The sequence below is a fragment of the Anopheles funestus genome, chromosome X, assembly GCF_943734845.2.
Source record: "Anopheles funestus chromosome X, idAnoFuneDA-416_04, whole genome shotgun sequence".
Classification (NCBI taxonomy): domain Eukaryota; kingdom Metazoa; phylum Arthropoda; class Insecta; order Diptera; family Culicidae; genus Anopheles; species Anopheles funestus.
In genome coordinates, this window is record NC_064597.1 from 12,241,197 (window position 1) to 12,267,647 (window position 26,451).

Genomic DNA, 26,451 nt, shown 5'->3' on the forward strand with positions numbered 1-26,451 from the left:
TCATTGATAGGATAACGGTCTACCAGGTTTCGAGACGCACTGTTCAGACACCAACATGGTGTGAGGTACTACCTTCCGGAAGAAGCTGATTGGGAGAGAAGATTGGTCGCTTACTGTTGCTCTGGCGAACGTCCCGGTATGCGATCAATCGAGTCGAGGTATCATTCACAGGAGGTGGGGGCGTGGCAATAGTAGATAATGGCTACTAAGGCCTAGCAGATGATAGTAGGGCGTATCGCAACACTGAACTGGTACTGTTCTAAATTGCCCATCCCCTAATATAAACCATAGCCCTACGCGCAAATAGGTAGATTAGTGTCCTGGAGGAGGAGTGTTCGAGGCTCAAAATGCCTCGAAATGAATATTTTTCTTGGTAATTATCATCGTCTGATCTGATAATGGAACAGCTCATGATTCGATTGACTTTACTCTACAGATTCATATGAATGGCTTTTTAAAAGAATCATATGAATGACTCTTTTCAAAAGATTCATATGAATGACTCTTTTTAAAAGATTCATATGAATGACTCTTTTTAAAAGATTCATATGAATGACTCTTTTTAAAAGATTCATATGAATGACTCTTTCTAAAAGATTCATATGAATGATTCTTTTTAAAAGATTCATATGAATGACTCTTTTTGAAAGATTCATATGAATGACTCTTTTTAAAAGATTCAAATGAATGGCTCTTTTTAAAAGATTCATATGAATAACTCTTTCTAAAAGATTCATATGAATGACTCTTTTTGAAAGAATCATATGAATGACTCTTTTTAAAAGAATCATATGAATGACTCTTTTTAAAAGAATCATATAAATGACTCTTTTAAAGATTAATATGAATGACTTTTTAAAAGATTCATATGAATGACTCTTTTTAAAAGAATCATATGAATGACTCTTTACTGAAGATTCTATGAATTTCTTTACTAAAGATTCATATTAGTGACTCTTTGCAAAAGATTCAAGAAGCACAACACTTCTATTTATGTTTTACAAATTTATTATTTTAATACTTTGTACGTTTGCAAATGTTTTTCCTTGCTTACATCGTGTTTGTTTCTTAACAACTCGTACCATTATGGTGTTTTTAATTACACCATTCCTTTCTTAACTTCCTTCACATTCTACAATAACAGCGTCCTAATGACTGCTTAAGCCATTACCCAATCCACCGCATTAGCTAGATTAAGCAAGTAAGAAAGCAAAGTGTCGCAAGGTGCAGCTAATGAACCTGCAGCGCGCTTTTTTGTTCGCTTAATTGTCCCTAAGAACGTTGGCAGATATTTGACTGCAAAACTTCGCCGAATAGTTTGCAACCGTCTTCACAACCGTGTGTGTGTGTATGTGTTTGTACACACAGCCACCAAACGGAATGAATGAAGCATACTAGTGGATTTTAGCAGCGTTTTTGCTATGAAAATGGGCGAATAAAGAACGGCTATTACTTCGGCGGGAAGCTCGACGCTCGTGCGAGGGAAAGTTGAAGAGTTGTTGAACAGTGTCGGCGCTGCATGTGACACATCCTTTTGTGGTTCGTGTAAACACCCACTTAAGAACGCACACATACCAACAATGAAAAAAAAACAGCTCACCAGAACACACGCAAACGCTCCGCAACCGGGTGATGAACGTCGTGTAAATCATCCGCCCAGTAGGAAGTAAAAGCAATTTCGCTCGCCTAAAGCTTTCACAAACCATTTTAGATCTCAAACATGTCAACTCATACAAGAAAATATTCACACACACACATGCATACAACCGCCACAAACAAAACGCTTTCTTTCCGTTTACTTCGCTCAACCCCGTACGATGGTTTCGTAATTCCTTCCGTGGTTCGTGGTGTGCATTGCCTAATGTTGACATATTACATTTTTCATTACAAATTGAATCATATTCACTGCTTCTATGCTTGTTTCCCTTCCTCTTTCTCTCTTTTTCCCCCTCTCGCTCGCTCTCCTGCTTGTGATTCGCTTCCGTAAGTGTCGTGCGAACTAAAACTTGCGCCAGCGAGAAAGAGAAAGAGCGAACACACAAATAGAGACAGTGTGGCACAGGCTAGCCACACGGAAAACAAAAAGCCTCCTCCCCTCCCTCAGGCTAGGAGAAAAAAAAGCGGATAATCGACGGGAAGCATAAATGAAATCCTTCGCTTCCGTTGGCATATTTACCGGGCTTTATGAATATTTCATTTGGCACGTATTATTCACCATCTACCGAAACAATATCACCCTTTCATTCGTACACCCCTTTTTCTCAGACGTGCGTTCGGGGCTTTTTTTTGTTTTTGTTTGAGGAAGGGGCGGGGGGTTAGTCACCACAAACGCACGTACGCTACATAAGGATATGCAAAAACAAATAAACGAAATAAAGAAAGAGAAAGAAAGAAAGAAAGAAGCAGTGAAAACCATTTGTGTCATATTTGCTACGGTTTCACGTACATGTGTGTGTGTGTGTTGCATATTTTTTTATGTCCTCCTGTCAGATAGCTATGAGGTTGAGTGGTTTGAAGTGATGGTTATTTTGTTTCGTTTTCTTCTTCTTGTTTTTTTCTCAAAACCGTTTCACACACCGTAAAAGTTTTTCTCGAATCGCTTTAGTCTAACGAATGAAGGAAAACAAAAAAAACATTAATCCCATGTGAGACACTGGGCGCCTCCATCGGTTTAACTGTCAGGTTTTTTGTTTTTTTTTAATTTTTTTTACGGTGATATCTACATCTTTGTAATCGTATCTGTAGATTGTACCAAAAAAACACGTATATTCAAAGCTAAAAACATTCCCCAATTTTGTAGACGAAAAAAAAAGAATGTTGACGTGACCGCCATTTTGATTGAGATTATAGGCGGTCCTGCTGTGGTTGAACGCTGCTGTGCACCACCACCTCATCAAACACGCTTTCATTTTTAGCGTAAGCAATGGTACACTATTCACAATTAGCATTCACTTCACTCCACTAACCGCAACCGGGCGCACATGCCATCTTAACAGCACTCATAATCGATTGTTTATTTCCGCTCGTCTAAAGATTGATACAAGGTACACACCGCAACTTACACTCACAATTATTCCACTTCATTTCTCATTCGGTCGTCTCCTAGCTCAACACCTGTTATTTTTATTTTCTTGTACAAAAATGAAGGAACAACATTACACAAGACGCGAGCCTAGCTAGACCCGATTGGAGAGGCTGAGGAAAGTAATCGCATTGTCGATTGCTCATAACTGACGGTATTACGTGTGTTTCACCAAGTGAGACGGAGCAGCTTGCAACTTCACCACAAAGCCACAAACCCCCCCCCCCCCCCCACCCAAAAAAAAAACGTTCACACGGCTTGTTCTAGGATATTGAGCAGCAGGAGGCAGCCTCCTTCGTACGTTCGAGTAGGCTTAATCCTGAACCTTTGGAGTGGCTGTGTGTGTGTGGGTGTGTGTATGTGGCTTTCTGATGTGAATTCGCCTACTGGAGGATTTACCTGATTGTGCACTAGTATCGAGTAACTCCCAACCCAACCAATCGATACACGGGTGGGAGTGGGATAGGGGGGGGGGGGGGGAGGAGTTAGCGAGAATGAAAAAGAGGAAGAGGAGTCTATTCCGGTTGGGTGTGTCTCAGTACTTTTTTTTCTCAAATCCCAACCCCTCCTGGCTACTAAGCCTGAATTCGATTGACACGCAAGGAGTTTGAGAAATTGGTCCAACACATGCTTTTGTCATGTCGGTCACATTTCACGCGACCGCACCACGTTTGCTCATCTCACGTTGTTTAACCCCCTCCCCCTCTCTCCACACATCCCCTCTTCCTCGCCCCTCAAGACAATCTCTCCACCATCCCCGCACAGCCATCTTGGAGTTCCACACCAAAAACCCTTTCACTCTGAATACTGAAGGAGTTGTATTTATTCATGTGCATGTGTGTGTGAGTGACTGAATGCGGAGAATGAGGCAACAAATCTTTCCAAAGCCAGCACCATTAACGATGCCTTCAAGCAAATCCTTGGTGCTCTACCGCAGCCAACAAGGGCGGGTTTAGGGGGGTGGGAGGGCGTTGGAAATAGCTTTCCTTTTGTGTCGATATATCCATCACAAATTCATCCCGCTTCAGGGACTTCCGGGGAGGAGGGGGTGGGGCAGCATAATAGCATCAGCAGGCCGACCGGAAGAGACACTACACAATATATGTACGCAACTCACCGTAATTGATTCCACGCTTCCTTCCACCTTTTAACCTACTTGTGCAGCATTAGACACAGTGAGGTTTCATTTCCTTTTTGTGATGTTTTAATGAATATCATTCGTCAGGATCACCGTACAACCTACACTACCTCGGGGTTTTATATTTTGGTTGTACATATGTGTGTGTGTGTCTTAACCCTGTCCACCCCTTTTGGGACATACTTCTTCGTTGGTGACATACAAATTATGCCATAAATAGCGTCACCATCACCGTGACCGGTTTGCACGTTAGACTCGGTCGACTGTTAACCCAGTGTAAAAAGGTTTTACCAGAGGTACGTCCTATCGTCGGCTTCCTGTACAGTGACTCACAGAACCAAACCGCTTCAAACTTGTGGCTTTCCTGTGCTAAGCTTCCTTTTTGCTCTACCTCTACAGGAAATGCCCCAAAAAAAATGAGTTCGTCGATACTTTCGATAAGCCACTACAGTCCAAAGCTGTAACGAAACAGAGATAAACATTGACGTTTCCTTATCGGATCGTTTGTTTGATTGTTGGCGCCATAAAAATACGTGCCTTAAACCAATGTGGATAGGAAACAGTTTATTCGCAATGGGGCAACCCGCGTCACTTTTTACTGGCATTTAAAGATTTAGGCACACAAAAGTGCTGTGGGAGGAATTTTCGTTTAAAATACAAAATACAAAAGTAAGAGAGAGAAAAAACTTCATCTGTTTTTTGTGTCATATTTATGGTGCATGTGATAAAAAGCGCCTGTGGAACCACAAAACCGGAGTTCAAATTTCTTCCGGACCATCTCCCCGTAGCTAGGATTGACTATCCGGCTACGTGCTAAAAATAAGTCTAGTGAGCCAAGCCGTTAAGCCAATTAGAGATAGAGAGAAAGAACGAAAGAAAGAGAGAGAGAAAGATAGAGAGAGAGAGAAAGAGGGAGCGATAATGAAATAGGGAAAAAGAGAGAGAGAAAGAAAGAAAGAAAAAGAAAGAAAGAGAGAGAGAGAGATAGAGAGAGAGAAAGAGGGGGGGAGTAGAGAGAGAGAAGGGGGAGTAGAAAAAGAGAGAGAGAAAGAGAGAGAGAAAGAGAGAAAGAGAGAGCGAGAGGTAGAGAGGGAGAGAGAAAGAGAGAGAGAGAGAAAGAGAGAAAGAGAGAGAGAGAGGTAGAGAGAAAGAGAGAAAGAGAGAGATAGAGAAAAAAAGGGAGAGGGAATGAGGAAGGGAGATAAAGACAGCGGGAGAGAGATATAAAGAGAGAGAGACAGACAGAGAGAGAGAGAGAAAAAGAGGGGGAAAGTAGAGAGAACTCTCTTTGCTGAACACTTCTCCAGTAGTTTTTCTGTTTCGTCGAATCGTTCCAACTTTATATCTGGGAGTTCATAGTCCTTTCCCAACAATTGGGGTTCTCAAACTCATCAGTCCTGAGGCTGTGGATGTAGCACTATCCAAGCTGAAGCCTTCCTTATCTCCTGATCTCCCTGCGTGTATTCTCAAAAAGTGTCATGTTGTGTTTGTTCCAATACTTGTTAAGTTATTCCGTATGTCTATGTGCTCGTCTATCTTTCCTGATTTGTGGAATCGTGCCTGACTTCTACCTATCCTAAAGAAAGGTAATTCCTCCTTGGTCACGAATTACCGCGAGATCTCGTCTACAATGTGCGCTGTCGAAGGTGTTTGAGCACCTGCTCCAATCTTTCCTTTTGAACTCCACCAGGGCGTTTATTATCCATCATATTAACAGCATGGATTCCTTCCCAACAGATCTACCACTACTAACCTTATGTCCTTTACTTCCTTTAGATCCTCCAACCTAGAATTGACTCATCAAGTCAATGCCGTATATGCGGATTTTAAATCAACCTTCGCCTCGTGTCACGCATATCAAAGACTTGGGAATCTGATTGCACAAATATCTCTCCTTTAATCTCCAAAACGATTCCGTGGTTCGGAATTCGGTTCCAGGAAGACCCTTGGCGTGATCAAACGTATTGCTCGCAACTTCTCGGACCCCCCTTCAAGGCTTTGTACTGTTCGCTGGTCAGATCGATTCTGGAGTAATGTTCGATAGTCTGGTCACCCTAACCTGAAAGAGTCCTGGTGTCAGTTGTTTAGTCTAGACTCACTGGAAGCTCGCCGTTCTCAGGCCCAATCCACCTTCATTGCAGTTCTTCTTCTCGGTCATCCCGATGCTCCCGCTTTGTTATCATCTATCCCTTCCCGTGTCCTTCGTAATCGTCCCCCTCTTGCGATCCCAACTCAACGAACTTCAATAGGGCGCAAAGACCCCCCTCGTGTGTACTATTCGTCATTTCAATTTCGAGTGGCGGTTTATCCACCTACCAGACTCTTCTTAAACATTCTTCCCATCTTCCTTCATCCCTGTCGTCTCAATTCCCTGTCACAAAACAATGTTAGATTTAGATCTTAGTTAGTAAGTTAATTCTATAAACCCACGTGGCAACGGAAATAAATAAAAAATAATAATCATGAGAACACTAACGGAAGAAGTCGAAACAAAAAGTTGTACTAGAATCGAACTTATTGCCTTAATCACAGTAATCTATTTCTTAAGTATAAAGAAACATTTTTAATTACTTCTGTATACTGTCTATGCGTTCACCAAGAGTCTCGATCCATGTTATTGGTACAGAAGATTATCCAAGAAGCAATATGTAGGTCAGCCACTAGAGTAGGCGAAATATACAAAATGGAAGAGGAAGATGCTTAACAAAAACAACAAAGTTCGTCTTGCAAACATTTTGCATCTAATCCAACACGGTACGGTTCGATTTCCCATACATGGTGGAAATTAATATCTGTACCTCTAAATTCTCCACATCAGTTCAGTACTTTACCAAGAAATCGATGCTTCACGGCATAGCAAATAGCACACCTGTCACCTCTTACCACCTACGAACGGTTCCTCTAACTTCCCTTAAAATCCGGTTAGAAAACGTTGTCAAACGCTTGATTCGATTGTTTATCTCCATCGTTGACGAATTTCGTGCCACTTCATCAATCACTACACCTGGAAAACGTTCTACCATCTGCACACGTTCACGGCCCCAGGCACAGTTCATGATTGAATTTCAACCACCACCGGGCGTTTCATCCCTCTCCCCCTCCTCTTCCATCCCCAAAAAGGGTTTTGTATGTGCGTTGATTCGATTTCAGCGATTTCAGCAAAGCAGCGAAGCTTCCCCAAAAGTTCACACAACCCACTAGGGGGGTGTGGTGGAGGGTGGGGGGTGGCATTCTCCACCACAAACGTGCAACTTCCTGGGAACTGCACCGTGTGGCTGGGGAACCGCATACGCACCCAGGTACCGAATGGTATCGAACTTTCTGCGCGGAATCTATTTTGATTGGGAGCGAAACAATCGGCGGCCGGGTTACTGTTGTTTTTACTGTCGCTTCATATATTTGGTTGCTTCAGTTCACTTTTTTTCCTTTTTTTTCACTATTTCAATGGGAAAGGATTAGTCACCCACGGCACGGTACGAATGCAAACAAAAAATCACCTTCACTTCGTTGCCTTTAGAAGCTCGCCCAATCAATAACGCGCTTCTCATCCATATCATTATCACATACTGATGGTGATAATACAGCTTCGGATCGAGCCCTTCCCACCTGGACCGTTTCCACCAACGGTTTTTGGTTCGTCCTCGTATCCATCCCTTACGCCGGTCGGGCGAATGATTTAATCAGATTTACATATAAATGCAATACCGCTTTGTACCATCCAGCCCCCCCGGGGGGCAAAAAGGATCAGTTTTGCAGCGAAAGCTCTTACCGTCGGTGTGAAGCTGGTAAAACTTTTCTCATCTCATTCCCTTTTGCTTCGATTGCCGCTGTCGTTCGCCGCCCTCCCCAACCTTGATCTTTTCTGACAGCGTGGGCATCACCATTACATACACATCTCACCCGGTGATGTGTAGCCCGGTTAAACATGCTAGACATAGTCATAATAATCATTATTTATGTATCACTCACTCGCTCACGGACGTGTGCCTACACGTCTGGTGTGTAGTACGTTTTTATCGTATTTTTCCACAAACGACTGGGCGCCTCCATTAGCTCAACGGTTAAGAAAATCGGATGGACAGCGGAAAACTTTCTGAAGAAATTTCCCTCCCTCCTATATTTCTGTAATTGTGACATCTTCATTGTGACATTGTGAGAAATAAATTTCATAACGTATCCAAAATAATTAAGTCACGGGTTCAACATTTCCGCTGCGGCCTAAGCTTTTCTTCTGCTTGGTGTAACGACCCCCACCCTTAATTCACTTTTTGTTGGGGGGTGGGGGTTGCTCAGTACATTTACTTCTTTCGAAGCTGTAACATTCGGAACATGGAAGGAGTTGTTTAACTTTCTGCTAACTTATCCTTGCTCCCGAGTAGCGTTGCAGGATATCAGAACTTACTGAGCATCATTGAGCAGGGCCTAATCAAAAGAAGGGTTTATGATGTACGCTGAAATAGCTAATCCTAATGCGTCAGAATTCAAAGAATTATTGTCTATGAGGCAATGGAGTAGAATTCTTCGTAACTTAAAGTTGATTTTCAAGAGAATGCAAGGCTACTCTGGTGATTCTATGGCGATTTCAACTCAATTAAATTAGGCATCCTGTTAGCTACGTAATAGTATTAAAATTTTAACCAGACCTGCGACCGATGAGTGACTGTGAACTATTGGTATTACGGGAGTCACTGAGTCACTTTTTGAATACCTTGGATATAACTCCCCAACAAGAATTTTCTGTTTATAGACATTGTGGGCAATCCTTGATCTTTTATCAGATATTCTCGTAAAGCAGCTCGTTGATAGTTAACTTAGACACGAGGGAGTCTAAGATACATTCCTTCCAGTACTCTTATAAATCTGATACGACCTTGCCTCATCTCCGATGAGATGAAATGAAAAGCCCGAGATCTTGAGACTCTTGGACTTTGACGATATCTTAAAGATATTCGGATCTGTCTGACATATCCAGAAGGTCTATTAGTGCTGTAACTGGCCTAGTGCACTATTAAGTACAGGTTTTATGGCTAGAGAGAGAGAGCTGCTTATTCGACAAATTGGGAGTTATCAATTATCTCCTCACACAAATTGAAAATGCCCAAAATTCTCGACAAGTTTTTCGTGTTGTGTACATCAACATCAAATCATACCCGTCACAAACTCCAAAATACAAAAAGCGAGAACTTTCCATGTTTCACAGGTGTTGTGTCTGTGTCTCCATACCCCAATGGCAGGTTCACATTGTCGATAATTGAAAAGACACTCATCACTGGTGCTAGAATATGCCCTCAAATACATCCTCAATCAGAAATAACAGTAACAAAAACCCTTATCTCTCTGTAATTGATTCCAACACGAGGGGTTTTGAGCCGTTCAAGCGAATGAAAAAGCAGCTAATTTGAAATTGCACTCGTCACCAATTAGTCACAAGCCTGCAAAACCCATACTTCAGGTAGGCACCACTCTGCTGAACAGTTTATTTAAGTTTGTTTATTTTTTGCTTAATTTTGCCACAAGTAATCCAAATTGCACGACACCGTGTGGCACGTTTCGAGAGATGTGAAGCAGCTGGTTTTCGCTGTTTTTTTACCTTTTGCACCCTATTCAATCATCCAATTAGCACGTAATTTTCCATTAATTATAAACGCACACATCCAAATGAGTCTAGCTTGCAGTGATAGCTTCTACCAAACCCTTTCGTTACATTGCACATCCCTAAGCAAGAATTACGGAGAGCAAGGAAGGGGAGAAACAGAAAGAGCGACATGGAGTTGGAATGTTGGCGCTAAAATTAAAACACCAAACATCGTTCAGGCACACAAATGCTACACCGTGCGTGCCTGCCAGTCAGTCTACCTATGCGGAAAAACCAGGAAAAGGATGCAATGCCGCCCACAATTTTATTGCTTTCCACCTTTTTTCTTTGTCTGTTTTTTTTTTTGGTCGCCTCCCTCATCTCCCTCCATGGCTTCGCACCACCGTAAGAGGGAAGTTTTGGAGAATGCCAATTAAAAAACTTTTTCTCAGCCGCGCCCAGCCGGCTGTCTCTGTGTGTGTGTGTGTCTGTTTGCGTTGGAATGGGAATCACCTTGTGCTGCTGGCACGAAATCATTAAAACCGAAGGACAACTGAAGGGAAAAAGAGAGAAAAAAACATGAGACAAGGATACACTTTCCGTAGCCTTTACCGAATGGAAATGGGAGTTTGATAATTTACCCTTTAAAAAACGATCTGCTAGAATGTAGCGTAAAGTAGGGAGATTTTATTTTTATTGACATTATGGGTTAAATCATTAACTTTAGCTTTCAAACAATTCTGTTTCTCGTGTTCGTACCTGTTGGTAAGTTGGTTACGAGGTTGATCACGAAGAAGTGGAAGAATAACAAAAAAATCCCTTCCAATTTTCCATTTCTGTTTACCCATGGGAACGCATTAGCAAGACACAACTTTAATGCATTGCTACCAACCTCCATTTCACTTGCCATTATTTAAGAAATAAATCTCCAAACTCACTAACGCTGGTTCTCGGTTTTTTTGGTTCTCTTTCACACACGGTCTTTCCGCACTGGTGCCATCCGTCAACCGACTCTAGGGACATCAAACCGGACAACATTCTGCTGGACGAGGAAGGTAAGTACCGTCAGGCTTACGATTGGTGACAACACTTCACGGAGCAAGGTTAATCCAGCGAAACCGCCCAGACCGCTACCCGGTGTGTTTATTCTTCAGCATGGCTTGACAGCTCAACAACAACAACAACTTTGTCACAAACAAAAAAAAAATAAAACAAAAGAGACAGAGTGTGACTTGGACTAGGGAGGAAAGAGAGATTGAGGGGGGAGGTGTTTCAAGAAAACGAAACAGTCGAATCAAAACCGGTGTACATTTTTTTTGTTGCTGTACTGTCAGCGCACGCTTGGAAAAACTTTGCCTTCCTGCAGGCGTTTAGTACTCACCTCCCCGCCGTCCTGCTTCACCGATTATCACGCAGGATTCACTGGGATATTATTTACATTCCAACACCCGTCTCATTTTCCGCTTCCTTTATTTTATCTTCTCCTCCCTCCCCCCTTTTGTTGGACCCGTCGGGTTTGGCACTTTCGCAATGGCTTTAAAATATGAGCTGACAATCATCTTCATAATTTTATCGCTTCCATCTCTGGTTTTGGTGCACCACTCGAGGCTACGCTTCGGACGGATTTTTTTTTTTTTTGTTACGGACGAACAAATCGAATCAACCCGCACTGGACGGTATTTGTTTTTGCCGTCAAAAGGAGGGGGGGTCTCAAAAGATTGATGGTAAAAGATAAGACACATCCAACAACCACATGGCAACTATAGCTCAAAATGTCCAATTGGTGTAGAAACAATCGCCTTTTTTCCGTTTGTCCCCGAAACTAAGCTGTCAAGCGGATTTAGTTGAATGGAGATGAAGGAATTTCGAAAGGGAAAGAGGGGGGAGGGGTGATGGGCGGTGGGAAATGGGTAACGGTAATAGAAAACTAGCAAGCTACACAATGTGTGGAGTTATTATTAGACCTGATATTAGACAGAAAGTTTAATAGACGCTGAATACAGATACAGCGCCGAAATGTATGCAATCGCATAAAATTTAATAAAAATAATAAAAAATTTCTCATGACATAATGGAGACGCCCAGTACTTCGTTCAATTTGCAGCACGTACTTGCGTACGTTATCGTTTTGCATTGTAATCGAGAATGACCCCTGTTTTTCTATTGTGTCAAGAGTGCATTAGTTAGGCCTAAGTATTTGAAGTAATATTAACAAATAAATTATTTTATTTGTTTTTATTGCACGTACTCAAACTTTTGCATTATTTTGCTTTAGTTTAACAAAAATAAAAATAGTTAACGTTTCGTAGGATTTAAGAGATACTAAACTAACATTTAATAATTTTGAATTATTTAGACGATAATTAAAAGCTTTCCATAATGTTGCGTGTGCACTCGTTGAAATTTTGTTTGCGAGTGATTTTATTTAAAGCTCTAATTTACAATTAAGTCTTAATCCTATAATTCATTTCAGTGTAATTCATCTTTTATCAATCCCTGTTAAGCAAATTGCCTACCTGTAAGGCGCAAACACTTATTGAAGTACATATTTCAAATGAATTGTGGTTTCTTTAGAAGACCTTTTATCCACATAAAAGCATGCTAAGCGGTCATTCGTGTTATTTTGTCAACTTGTTTTTATTTCCAATTATTCTCTCCACCGTCCGACGCTAACAAATGCTTTGAGATGAAACAAAATTAGCTTAAAACTTTTCCCAAAATGAAAAAAAACGTAACGTACTAAAGAGAACAAGGAAAAGTTTTATCTGCAGCTGATCTTCTCTTCAATGTAGTGTTGACATGAATTTAATTGATAGGTCGATTAGCTGCAACTTTGGCAAACTACTTTCCGTTATTGATAAGGTTGCAAAAGTCAGCTGCATTTCATGGACCTTAAATACAGGTTGTATGTCTACACACAAAAAGAAATATAAGCCGAACACAAAGACCTTCACTCGCTATAAATTTTCTGGCCTTTAGCTTGACTTACGCTTTAAATAGGCAACAAACAAAAAAATGGCGACACAAAGGAAAGGCATGCAAAACATACAAACTTGAGTAGCAGCACCAAAAACTTACAAAGTTTCAGTGCGCAAACACTGCAATACCAAGAAAAAAAGAAAGATATATAAAAGAACAAAACACCAGAAACAGGAGCGAAATAAATGAAGCCGTTTTACTTTCGCTGACCGTTCGCTACAACACGGCTTTGGCTTCAGTGGCTGCCAACCACTTCGAGGACCTTTCTTTCACCTTTTTTTTTTAATTTTCCCTATTTCCGAAGCAAACAAGTAGCGTGCCGGACATGGTGGAATAAAAAGCCCAGAAGCAAACACTGCGATGAATAGAACAATTTTCCCGGGTTGTATACCCGGTATCTCGGGTCCGCGTCTGCCGCTTGCTTTCTACCGTAGCAGCTGGTCAAGAGCGGGAAATTGTTTTGCATATTTTATGACCACTAGCAAAACTACCGTAAAAATCTGTAGTGCGTCAACTCGCAACACAGAAACAGAACCCAACCAAAAAAAAAGTCGAAACCTGTCAAGACTGAAGCAACAAACAGCAGAAGAACAGAAAGAAATAAAGCCCCGAAGGAGAAGTATGTGCGATGATGGAGAGAAATTTTATTTCCTACCCCACCCTCCGGCAACGGAAGGGATGGTTGAGAGTTTTTAAGGAATCAAGCAGTTTTGCTATGTTTGGAATGTACTGAGCTCCTTTAGTAAGAAAATAAAGTGAATTGAAAGGCAGCACTTCAAGCTCACTCACCATCTATAATAGGCAGGCGGTACGAACTGTCATCACATCAAACTTCAAGTGAAAAATTTAACATAATCTTTACGAAAGAATGATAAAGAGGCTTGCTAGTGTATGACATTTCCAGCAAACATTTTTCTAAAATAAAATAAAAAAATTAAAAATTTCTCATAGTACAATGGAGACGCCCAGTACTTCGTACAATTTGCAGCACGTACTTGCGTACGTTACCGTTTTGCAAAACTCACGTGCGAAACATTTTAGCCACCGTCGGCATCAGTGTCAATCAGCTGGACAGTTCGCACCACCGGTCCGACCGGAAGCATTATTAATTGTTTTTAATTGGCGTCCGTCAACGTACTGATGGAGACGCCCGGTACTTTACCGGATCGTACCGAAACGGCGGACTGTATAGCGTTTTTTCTCCCTTACTGTGGTCGATGGGATGGCAAAAAGTAATTATTTTATTAAGTACAATCTCGCGTGGTGCAAAGATGCGATAAAGGGACGTGCGAAGCTTGTGCTAATAGCAAGCAAAATGAAAGTTGAAAAGCAATACCGTTAAGTACGTGCAACTTACTCTCGTTGCAATCGTAACTGTCAAAACCGATTCGAACAGGGTTTCCATGCTTTATTTGTACGATTGGGTTCCAATTGCATTCCACACACCCGGACAGTTGGCTATTACTAATGGCTACTACTGGAAGAGGAAGAATGGGGAGAAAAGAAAAACTCGATACAGTTTCAACCGTCGCTAGCAAAAACGCTCTCATCTCTATTCAGTTGCAATCGGGTTTTGGGGTATTTTACGAACGAGCGAATGAATGCTGGTACTCGAGAAAAGTGTAATGAAATTATCAGTAAGCTCATTACCGCTTCTCAAATCACTTCCCTGTACCCACTTAGAAGTGCCCTTTACGGGGTTTTGCTTGTTCTACGTCCAATCCGGGATTTTTTTTCCAATCACCACATCTTCTCCATCCTTCCAGCGAGTGAATTCCACTAAGACGTGAATGCAATGAACATTAAAAAAACCCCCGTAATAAGAAACGCAAACTCGATCGACACGAACCAGCTGGACAGATGGTTTGGCGCGTATAATAGAGAGAAGAGAGCTTTTTTTATTTTATTTTATTTTATTTTTTTTTAAACAGAAAAATGCAACGAAAAAAGAACATTCAACATAATTGCTGAGCGAAGAGTTTCGTTCTGACGTTCCCGTTTTTTTGCTGATGGCAATTCGTGTTATTTACTTATCTCTGAAGGTGTTTTTTTGAAATTGCGCTACGTTGTGATTGACGCGAAATCGGTGAAGTAATTTCAAATATTTATCAAGCGAAAGCGAATTCGCCTTGATTTATTCGTTCGATTGATTGAATGTTTTTTGCAATAGCAAAAACCTACCGTACGGCAATGGAAGGCTGGTTTTAATTAACTTCCGTACAACAAACAACGAGTCGTAATAAAATCGGGAAACACACACACAAAACCTACCTCAGTGCAAGTGAATCATGCTTCGGGTGAGCATCTTTATAGCACGTGCCATAAACCGCAACCAGTGAGGGGAGAAAAAAACAATACAACCCCAGCACGAAGGATGAGACAATATCAAAAGGATCAGAGAAATACGGAAACATACAATCCGTCTGGCACCAAAAATTGCACACCAATTTCACAACTGCTCGTCATCGAAAGGAAAAATACACTCCGAAAGAGGGGGTGGGGGGAGGAAAAAAAAAGAAAAAAATTACATCCACGGAACCAAAAAACACTAGCAACAAAGGGTCCTTTTTCGTTTTTAACCACAATTCCAAGAATCGTTCGGTTGCGGAACAGGCTTTTCGCCAGAAAGCAGACAAGAATCTGGAACCGGACCAGATATACAGATACGCACCCTCCACGCCGCCCGATAGGAGCCCTAAAGAAGCGGGCAAACCTTTCCAATAATAGCTTCCTGTTCGATTGGATCCAATTTTCCAATCAATTGACGGTTGCCTCAAACCCTTGCCTTTTCTCTTTTTTTTTTGCTTGTGCCGCCACAGATCAGTTACGGTGTTTGCATGCGTTGGTTTTGGACTGGGTCGGACGGCTGGTCGAGTCAACCAAGCCGGAACAACGCCGCCGAGAACACAAGAGACTGTGAGTGAGTCACGTCATTCGTTCGTGCGAACGAAACCATCCGGAAATCGGTTTTCCCCGTTCGATGCGATGAGATGATTATTTTTCGAATTGCACACTTCAAAACGAGGCGGTATGCGTATGCGGTTAGCTTTTTTTGTTTTTTTTTTTCTTTTTGCGGAAGCCGTATATGTCGACTCGACCGATGATGATGATGATGATGGGTGATGGGTTCCCATCGGCCACGATCGGCTGTGCTTGAGGACGTGATTTCATTAAACAGTCTTAGTTTTTTGTCTTTTTTTGTCTTTTTTTTCTTACCATTACTACTGCCATTTCTGGTTTGTCCTTTGTGGTTTTGCTGGTTGGCGTTACACACTTAAGCAGGATGACACTATGGCACGGAAACGGATGGTGAAGAGTGAAGCAATTTATTATAAAGCAGATTGTCCTTCTTTGTGGAATCGTTTAATTTAACCCTTTTTCCGTAAAGGGAACGGAAAGATGAAAGGTTTTCCTTCTTTTTTATTGGAGCGTGAAAAATTTCCCTGTTATGCGATGAACATTGACTCGTACTCCGAAAAAGAAAAACACACCAAAAGTAATCTCATTTTATTCCCTTTCAGCAATGGTAAAGGGGACGATAAAAAACAACTCAATATTTAACTGTAAGGTGATGCAAATAGTAACTTACATTGCATACCTTTAGGCGCATTTCTTTAATTTATTAATATATTTGTTGGAGACGCGGAGCAACGACGTTTGAGGATTTTCTCAGAACTCAAAACCTCAGGAACTCAAGCGTGATTTTATGGGATTTACATTTTGAGGAAAATCTGGCCCATCGAAAAAAAACCTCAAAAACTTTTTTAGACAATTTTTCAGGAATCTTTTTGACGGTTCCTATGACTCAGCTTTTCAGAATGGAAACAAAGCATATTTTTGTTTGTGGTTTTGTTTTCAGTGCAAGCACACTTTTTGTGTGCTATTGTTAATGTAAATACATGCTGAAGCATTAAAATTCACAATAATTTTAATTTATTTACATTCTTTTCTTTTCAACATATTTGAAGAGATCAAAAAACACCTTTAAACAAAGATTATAATTACATGAAATACATGACCGCAATGAGTGATTGTTTGTGCAATCAAATTTGAAGAAAATCTCAAACAGCCATGGAGACTTTGGTTTTGAGACGCTTTTTGAGAAATTTGAGACGCTGAGGAAGTTTAATCGCAAGTCTCAACTGTAGCTTGGGATTTGACAATCGAGAAACGGATACGGGTATAAACGGGAAATGACAGGAGACTGGAGGGTGGAATATGGATGAAGCTCAGAGAGCAAATCGTAGGAGCGAGTAGCTAACGTCTGGTATGGCAAACTTTTAACGTCAAATCGTATGCGGGACTGTAAAATTTCTGTTTGGCAAACTACTGCAAACAAAATAATTTGTTAGGCAAACTTTTTGTCACACCTTGTTTCATCACCTTGGTTACGCCTTGCTTCAATTATACGAAAGCTCTATAATGAATAGTTTTGTTTTTCATAGCCGTTGTGTTAAAACTAGGGCTATCGAATCAAAAATATTCGTAGAAACCTCCAGAATGGGTTGTAATTAGATTGAACACTCTTCTTTATATTTTTAATATTATAATCGTTCGATTTTTTTTCGAAACAACAACAAACAACAAAAAGCTTTAATTTGTAAACAACAAAAAGCTTTAATTTTGACAGCTCAAAATTTGTTTGGCAAACTTTTTTCATAGACCACCTTAACTTTGTTTGACAAACTTTTTTGATAGACCAGACAGTAAGTGAGTAACGTCAAATCGTATGGCGAACTGTCAAATTTCTGTTTGGTAAACAACGCGAAGAAAAATAAATTGTTTGAAGAAAAAAAAATGTTTGGCAAACATTTTATCACACCTAATTTCATCACCTTGGTATCACCTCGCGTCAATTATACGAAAGCTCTGTTATGAATAGTTTTGTTTTACTACTGTGAACTACGAAACAAAAACAGCCGTTCAACCTTCGTCAAAACTCCAGAATAGACTGTAATTAAATTCAACACACTTCTTTATTCCTTTAATAGTACTTCATTTTATAAACAACTGTAAGCTTCATGTTTCAAGTTTCATAGACCACCTCACTTTTGTTTGGCTAACTTTTTTTATAGACAGGCGGATAAGCAGTGAGTCACGCGAGCGACAGGCGTCATCGTTAAAAAGTGTTTCCTTTTGTTATAAAAAGAACTTAATTTAATAGTAAAAATTAAGATAAATCAAACAAAAAAAAAAACAAACTTTCTCCAGAAGCCGCTCATGCAACAGCGGCTGGTGTTTAGTGGAAACGGGACATGATTATTTTGGATCGAAGGGTCCTTTATTGGAACAATATTCTTGTGGACGAATATATTAATGTTTAATGTTAAAAAAAAGTATCTTTCATTTACTCTTTTTTTAATATTCTTTAAATGTACTCCAAAGCATAAATTATTACAAATAATTAAATTAGAACACATTGCTTTGCTATCGATTTATATAATCCTTTCAATAACGATAGCAAATCGTTTCGATTTTGCAGTTATTCACTTATTTAAATGAATTCCTTAAACACTCTACAAACCCTTCTAACACTTCAAAGCGCTTCAGAGGACCAACAAAAAAAAAGAGTGTTATAAACTATTAACCATCCCCTTTTCGTGCTGTGGTGCCCCCAGTGACCCTTATTAACATACAAATATTTCCTAATGTGTTACCCTACCCCCTCCCTCATGGGGCCCTTAAAAAACTTCTTCCCACAACCGGTAACAGGAGGCCCTCATTTTTTTTTTTGCACTACAAACCCAGTTTGAAGAGATGTGTTGAATGGGGACTTAAATGGCTGTTGGTTTCGTTTTCAAAAAAAAAACCGAGTTTCCCCATTTTTTTTCACGCACAATGGACGAAATGCACCCCTCCCCTCCCCCCCCCCCCCCCCTTTTCCACCGTCCCCATGAGCTCGCGCCCATTTATCGAAAGCGTTCGGCAATCATGGCACGTCCACACAGCCATCGACCGGGGTGTCATCCTTCAACCGGTGTGTGACGATCACGTACGGCATCCATCCCATGTGCCGGTTGCTGGAACTTCCGGTTTCAATTGGCTGCAAAAAAACGGCAACGGTTACCCCCACCAGCGCGGGCACCATCTTGCTTGTATGCCGTTCCGGCAAATGGCAAACGACAGTAATAAAGGAGATATTTTTCCGTTTATTATTCCCTAGCGTGTTGCTAACGTCTCATCTCACGCTTCCGGCAAACCAACCGGCTTCTGCCAATCGCTTCCGGCATCCCTTTTTTTTTATTCAACCCTGATCCATCAAACCATCCATTGACGGTGTGTCTTTTCTTGGCTTCTTTGGCCTACCAAAGTAAAGCAAAAAAAAAAAAATAAGAAAATAACAAGCAAAACAGGAAACGACAAAAGCCAATCCCTTGTCATAAGGCTCAACGAAACAGACGCGAACCAGCAAAACGAGAAATGAATAAGTTTATGTTTGTGTGTGTGTTTTTAGGGAGTTTTTTTTGTTGTTGTTGTTGCTACTTCTTCCGTACGGTGAAACATTCCGAAACGGTTCCGGTTCGTGATTCGTGGTGCCACCGTTTACGCAACGAAGATTCACCTTAATCCGTTGATTTTGGGGCATTTCCCGATTTTAACCGCCCATTTTGTTGGGGAGGTTTTTCTTCTTCTTCTTCCTCTTCTCCCATATTCCACTAGATCGTGTAGAAAGCATCGTGAACGTCCGTGAAAACAAAAGCACGCTGGCAATGCTTCACGCTGCTTAAAGTTTTTGGGGATGTGCAACAAAAAAAAAAAGATGGGAGTCAACCATTCCCGTACTCCTTCCGGGGAATGCTTCTTGAAATTTTATTTCCTGTGCCTGGTTCTTGCGCATCCTGTCACCAGGCATTTCCACCAGGAGAGTCATAAAATTAGGAAATAAACGCCGCAGAAAATTCCCTTCGCCTTTTGGACCCATGACCCCCCGTACACCCAAGGGGAATGAACTCAGGGGGAAAAGGGGGGAATCCCATCATCGCCCCGCTTATCGCACACTCGAGCGTAACGGATATCGGAAGGATGAAGTTAACCAAACAAAATAAAATAAAGCAAAAAACAAAACATACCAGCCTAACCGATAGAATTAGGAAGGAACGGTACCCAATCTCCACAACGCCACCGGGTCGCATCTTCGCCAAATTCTAATCTTTTGCAGATGGTCCAATGGATGGGCTCGATTACCGGGGCTGATAGAAACCATGCTTTTGCCATACATACAAGCAAGCCCATTTTTACTAACGTGCAACGTGGCGAGAAACAAACGAGAAAGGAAAAAATGGAAAAGACCCTTTTGCGGCCAGAACTCAGCTCCAGCTTGTGAACGACGCGACCGACTGGCATTTGGGGAAGGTGGTTTTAAATTTTTTATTCCGAACCCCTTTCCAAAGATGTCCATGGTTTTTTACGCGTGCCGAACCACATGAGGCCAATTGACGTAGGGGGGGGGGGGGGGGAACTCCCCGTACGGGGGGGTAGCTTCGAATGGATTGGGTTGAAGAAAGTGCTGAAATCCTTAACTTTAACGCATTTTGATCCTTTTTTTTATAGCTCGGCTTGTCGCCGTGGTCTTGGTGTCTTCATGCCAGCCCCACACGATGATGTTTGTGGATGAAGAAAGCTTGTTTCACATTCCCGTACCACGCACCATATATGAATATCTAATGTAATTTTGCTAAAACGTAATTAAAAGCATTCGCCTTTTTTTTTACTTTTCTCCAACAAAATGTCTACCAATAGTGGTTTTATGTTTCGCTAAATATTTCATTAGTGTAACAAGAAAAATTCATTTAAAATTTTAATTCACTTACTCACAAAGAATATTTCAAGCGTTAGTAGTTGATTTATGTTCCGCCTCTAACACTGATTGCAGTGTTTCTCAATCGTTCAAAAAAAAACTCCACCAAACTACACCTGCATAAACAAGAAAAGCTGCTTGCAGCAACAGCAACAACAAAAAACGGAACCTCTCCGCATCGAAACGAGTAATGGTACCAAACCGGGCGCTCAAACGGCTTGCCATTTCATGTCATAATCTTTGGCACGTTTGAAGTGTACCTTGCTCGTGCAAGTGTTCTCCTGCAGACGACACCGAGCGGAGATAAGACACGTGACACGTTTCATGTTTACGCTTCGGCAGAAAAGGCCAGGGTGGTACACACGAAAAAAAAAGAAAAACTTAAAACCAACCACTAGATTGCTTGGTGCGTAAAAAACCTGTTAAAGGTCGCAGACGATGAACAAAAAAAAAATACAAGAACACAAACTTGCTAGGCAAACGACGAAACGCTGGACACGATCGATCGGTTGTGCTTGTCGTTTGGAATAGAACGGCAATCACTCTGTAGTAGTGATGGGTCATGCGATTCATTTCATGGCTCGACGCGGAGTCAGTTGCAGCAGATTCGGAATCATCTCGAACTAAACGGTTCCGGAACCGGATCCAATTCCGTACTAATGATGGGGCATAGGATTCATTTCACGAGACGATCCGGAATCGGATGTAGCAGATTCGGAATCAATTCCAAGACGTGGGTCCAGCGGGTTCAGGCAGATCCGCAAATATAAGCAAGTTCAGTAGTTCCGATCCGAACTCGTTCCTCCAACGGGTCAGAGTCGCTTATGGTAACTTACACTTACTGTCCCTACTGAACCTGACCCGAGTCCGATCCGAACTCGCTGCACCCACGGCACGGAGTCGCTTATGGTAGCTTGCACCTACTGGACCTACTTAACCTCCTTCGGCTCAAATCCGACCCAAATTCGCTGTATCCACGGCTCGGAGTAGTTTATGGTAGCTTGCACCTACTGGACCTACGGAATCTACTTCGATCCGAGTTCGATCCGAACTCGCTGCACCCACGGCTCGGAGTAGTTTATGGTAGCTTGCACCTACTGAACCTACTTCGAACCTAGTCCGATCCGAACTCGGAGTCGCTTATGATAGCTTGCACATACTGAACCTACTTCGACCGGAGTCCGTTCCGAACTCGCTCCGTCCATGGACCGAAGTCGCTTATGGTAGCTTGCACCTACTGGACCTACTGAACCTACTTCTACCCGAGTCCGATCGGAACTCGCTCCATCCATGGATCGAAGTCGCTTATAGTAGCTTGCACCTACTGGACCTGCTGAACCTACTTCGACCGGAGTCCAATCCGAACTCGCTCCGTCCATGGATCGAAGTCGCTTAGCTTGCACCTACTGAATCTACTTTGACCCGAGTACGACCCGAACTCGCTGTACCCACGGCTCGGAGTAGTTTTTGGTACCTTGGACCTACTGGACCTACGGAAACTACTTCGACCTGAGTACGATCCGAACTCGCTGCACACACGGGTTGGAGTCACTTATGGTAGCTTGCACCTACTGAACCTACTGAACCTACTTCGACCCGAGTCCGATCCGAACTCGCTGCACCCACGACTCGGAGTCAGTTATGGTACTGGACCTACTGGACCTACTTGTATCTACGGGTCGACCCAAACCGATTTGGGTCACTTATGGATGGCTCCGACTCCGTTGAGTTCAGGCCGAACCTGCCCATCACTACTCTGTAGAGATTGTTATTCCTGCGCCGTCAACTGGAAAACATCAAAGACCGGTCAAATACCAGTGCGGAAGACATTATTTTTCTTTTGTTGCTCTTCGACCGTATATGATGCCTCTGTTCTTCGCCGTAATATCATGCAACAAACAAAGTGTGCAAGTGCGAGATTTCTAATTACGCCTTTAAATTCATTTCTTCCATTTTCACCACCATCGTCCTGGGTAGGCCATGCGCATCTGACCGACTTCAACATAGCAACCCGTCTACCGCCGGACGGGCTCGCCTGCAGCATGTCCGGCACCAAACCGTACATGGCTCCAGAAGTATTTATGTGTGCCTTAGAGGAAATCGGTAAGTTTTGAGCGGATTAGAAACGATTTAATATACCAAATCTGGAGCAACAAAAAAAAATCCTCACTCAATACATGCAACTCATTCCCAAATCCATTTCCCGAAGCGTTTATAATGCAACGCAATTAATAATAAAAGTCTCACTGTCATTTCATCAACACTAATTTTTCATCATGATGATGAAGCGTTCCGTTAGCACAAACATTAGCAAACCACCAACACAAGTAGTGCAACAGAGAGAGAGAGAGAGAGAGAGAGAGAGAGAAGTAGAGAAAGAAAGAAAAATCGGTTTGGTAAACCTTTTTCCCGCAAGGGATGCAAACATGCGTTTAAAAACAAAATAAAAATCAGCTCAACCCATACCGCAAGAACCACTTCTCATTTCCCGCTGACAAGGGAAAATCTCCCATTCGAATCCTAACGTGATGGAATGTAGGGGAAGCGGGAGAAAGCACATGAAAATGTGTGCCAATAAACCATTAAATTATTCCACATCATTAAATTGAAACGTCGAACGTACGGTGCGCTTCACGACCCGGCTTGGTCAAATAGAATTGAACGAATAAATCAGTACGCGAGGTCAGAACTAACCATACCCGGGTACGCGTGCGAAGTCTTTAAAAGGGAATTATTTCTTAACGTAGTAAAACAATTTCATCCAGACAGCTCTTTTAAGGTTGTTTGAACGATGTGTGCCGGTTGTGCATACCTTTCAGGCGCGAAGGGAAAAATTGCAGCAGTTGCAGGCGTCCACCAATTACGCGTCCCATCTACCAAGGGTCAAGTATCCTCTAACCTAGCGCTTCAAACCCCGTCCACGACTCCTTCCTTCGGTCATCCCTTGCCACTCCAAAACGCCACTCGAAAGTAATGATTCTGTGTTTCCGTGTTTTTTTTTCGTCGTTTGAACTTAATGCAGCCGGCTACAGCTATCCGGTCGACTGGTGGAGTCTTGGTGTGGTCGCATACGAGTTGCGGAGTGGTGGCCGACCCTTTGTCGTCCACTCGTCGACACCGCTCGCCGAGGTGAAAAACATACTCAACACACAACCGCACTATCCCCGCCACTGGAGTGACAACTTCGTCGATCTGCTTTCCAAGGTGAGTTTTTGGGGGGCGGAAAGTGCCTCAGCACGAGATACAGCCGTTGCCACCAAATTTTTAGTCCTAAGTAACCAATTTTTGTCTCAAAGGCACCTATTTTTGACAGCACTCAACAAATTTTGTCTGTAAAGCATCAATGTTTGACTAGAACGCACCATTTTTTGACTCTAAGTCATTAAATTTTGACACATGACAACCAGTTTGCTTCATTATTTGGTTTATAGTTAGCGTGTTGAAAGCTTGAAAACAAGAAACATGATGAAGCATGTATGATTGAACGAGAAAAACAGATCAGAAAATTATTTATTTTTGAAGATAATTATTTCGTTAATTTTAACGTAATTTCACTGTTATAAATCAATAGTCCTTAATTCTCCGGTAAGACAGTGAATTGGTCTTTTTTTATTTCGTGTCAAAAATAGATGCATAAGGGACAAAAATATGTGACTTAGAGTCAAAAATTGATGCCTTAGAGTCAAAAATTGGTGCGCTCTATCAAAATTGATGCTTTACAGACAAAATTTGTTGAGCGCTGTCAAAAATTCATGACTTACGGCCAAAATTTGGTGGCAACGATATAAACGTCTTGCCAATATAGGACCAAAAACCCCGTAAGGGACTTGAAACAAATTTTTGTCAATATTTTTTTCTTGAATATCGTATTTTCGTGTTCATCTTCATAATACAGTTGCTGAATGTGCATCCGGGTGCGCGTATCAGCACCCTAAAGGAGCTTCATCTAACGAAGCTGTTGCGTGGTACAGACTTCGAGCGTGTGCTCGCCAAGCGTACCAACCCACCGTTCAAGCCTTCGAAGGATCACCTGAACTGTGATCCAAGCCTGGAGCTGGAGGAGATGATCGTCGAGACAAAACCGCTGCACAAGAAGAAAAAGCGCCTGGCGAAGCAGCGGTCGGTGCACAAGGAAAACAACGACCAGCTGCACAGCCAGCTCGATACGCAGCTGCTGAAGGAGTTTCTCGTCTACAACCGCTACAAGGAGCTCAAACGTAAGGCGATGGAAGCGAAAGAGTCCGAATGGCAACAGGAGCTTGATCAGGCGATGGCAAACTCGCACGTTTCGAGCCCGGGCGTACAGGTCGACCGTGGTTTACCGACGATCAGTGAACGTGCCGAACAGACGTCCGGTGTCTGTGCCGTCGCACCAGCAACCGGACCGCCGGCCATTTCACGCTCGGCCGATCCGATTGCGTCCACACCGGTACCGGTGCCCGGCACCACCCGGTCCGGTTCCACCACCGATACAATCGACTACATCGACCGAACACCATCGCCGAAGAGCAGCATCTAGCAGCACCTGATCCCCGGATCGGGCGAATCCTGCCACATTATCTGAGCCGCACGGGCTCGTCTGGCTTGTGATACACCAGCGGTATACCCGATGCCACCACCGCAGGAAGAGACTGACATCCCCACCGCTCGAAACTACGCACACGCGCACGCTTCACTCACACACACACCGTGTCTACGCAGCAGAAGCGTGAAGCTACATCACCGTGGGTATATTTAGCACCGGAGGCAATCATTTATCAACCGACACCGAAACAGGCAGGATGGGTGTGTAAACATTCACATTAAACTGCAACCTTGCATTTAGCTCGTAAGCAAAACACAAAGGTGCTGCTCATACTCGCGCTAAAGGTATGATCCTTACCGGTCCACATCCCGTGTGTAACAGGCGATTGGTTTTCTTTACGTTTTTGTCTATCCGGTTCTCATCTGTTTATGCTTACTTAGCGCGAAGAAGAAAAAAAAAAGAAAGGGTCTAATAAACCATGCGAAACCGCTAGTCAATTTCCAGTAAGACGATTTTGCTCGGTGGATTGCATACCCCTTAGGCGCATTACGTTTTTTTTTACTTCATTACTTGCACAAACGCACATAACGATTAGGGTGAAATTAGCCCTTAAAGCTGGCATTTAAACTCGCGTTTGTTAAGGTATAAAACCCCTTAACAATGGAAGAAGCCCATTGTTTCTGTAACGAAGAAAGGAACACTTTTTACGCCTGAGAAGTATGCAATCAACCAAGCAGCGCTGTATTAGTTTTTAACCCACCCGAATGGGTAATTTATCACACTGAAGTACGCTTAACGGCTTGCCGAATGCCAAATGGTGGCCAGCTGTATGTCGGTAGGTGCATCCTACCCCTCTCCCCCCTTTTTCCTCCCTCAAACCACACACATTCGCCCCTGTGCAGGCATCCTCTAGAACGATTTTACGCTCCCCGTGCTTATTTACCAATCGAATAAATCACCCAGTCGTCAGACTGGTGGCCGCATAGCTGCCTACCTTCCAGGCGACACACACGTTCGTACAATCGCAAAGCACCCGCACCGAGCGCAATTTGAATTTAGCAGTGCAAAAACGAAGTAGAATGTATATGTTAGTTTGTGAAACGCTGTGAAAATAAAGGAAAAATTTAATGAAACAACTTGGAAGATTAAAAAAAATATATATAGATTTCATACACGCATCCACTCAACCACAGAGCAAACAACAAAAACACACGATTATTTATGAACGCAGGCTTGGTGACGCCGTTACCACCGTTGTGCTTGTAACGAAACTCATTATAAAAGGGGAAATAAAGGAACGCGGGTAATATGGGTAAGTATGTTCATGTTACGTGCAACAAGGTTGAAAGTTTTG

At 42.3% G+C, this 26,451-nt stretch overlaps 1 protein-coding gene across 1 annotated transcript in view; it reads left to right on the top strand.

Annotated features, from left to right (window-relative positions):
• LOC125770806 (serine/threonine-protein kinase 32A) overlaps positions 1 to 26,233 on the top strand; it is a 59,305-nt gene extending 33,072 nt beyond the window's left edge. The window contains exons 7-10 of the mRNA XM_049440837.1: positions 10,813 to 10,850; positions 22,550 to 22,675; positions 23,595 to 23,776; positions 24,468 to 26,233. Of these exons, the coding sequence (XP_049296794.1) occupies positions 10,813 to 10,850; positions 22,550 to 22,675; positions 23,595 to 23,776; positions 24,468 to 25,091 (970 nt within the window). The 3' untranslated portion in view covers positions 25,092 to 26,233. The remainder of the gene's footprint in view (positions 1 to 10,812; positions 10,851 to 22,549; positions 22,676 to 23,594; positions 23,777 to 24,467) is intronic.
• The last annotated feature ends 218 nt before the right edge of the window (positions 26,234 to 26,451 follow it).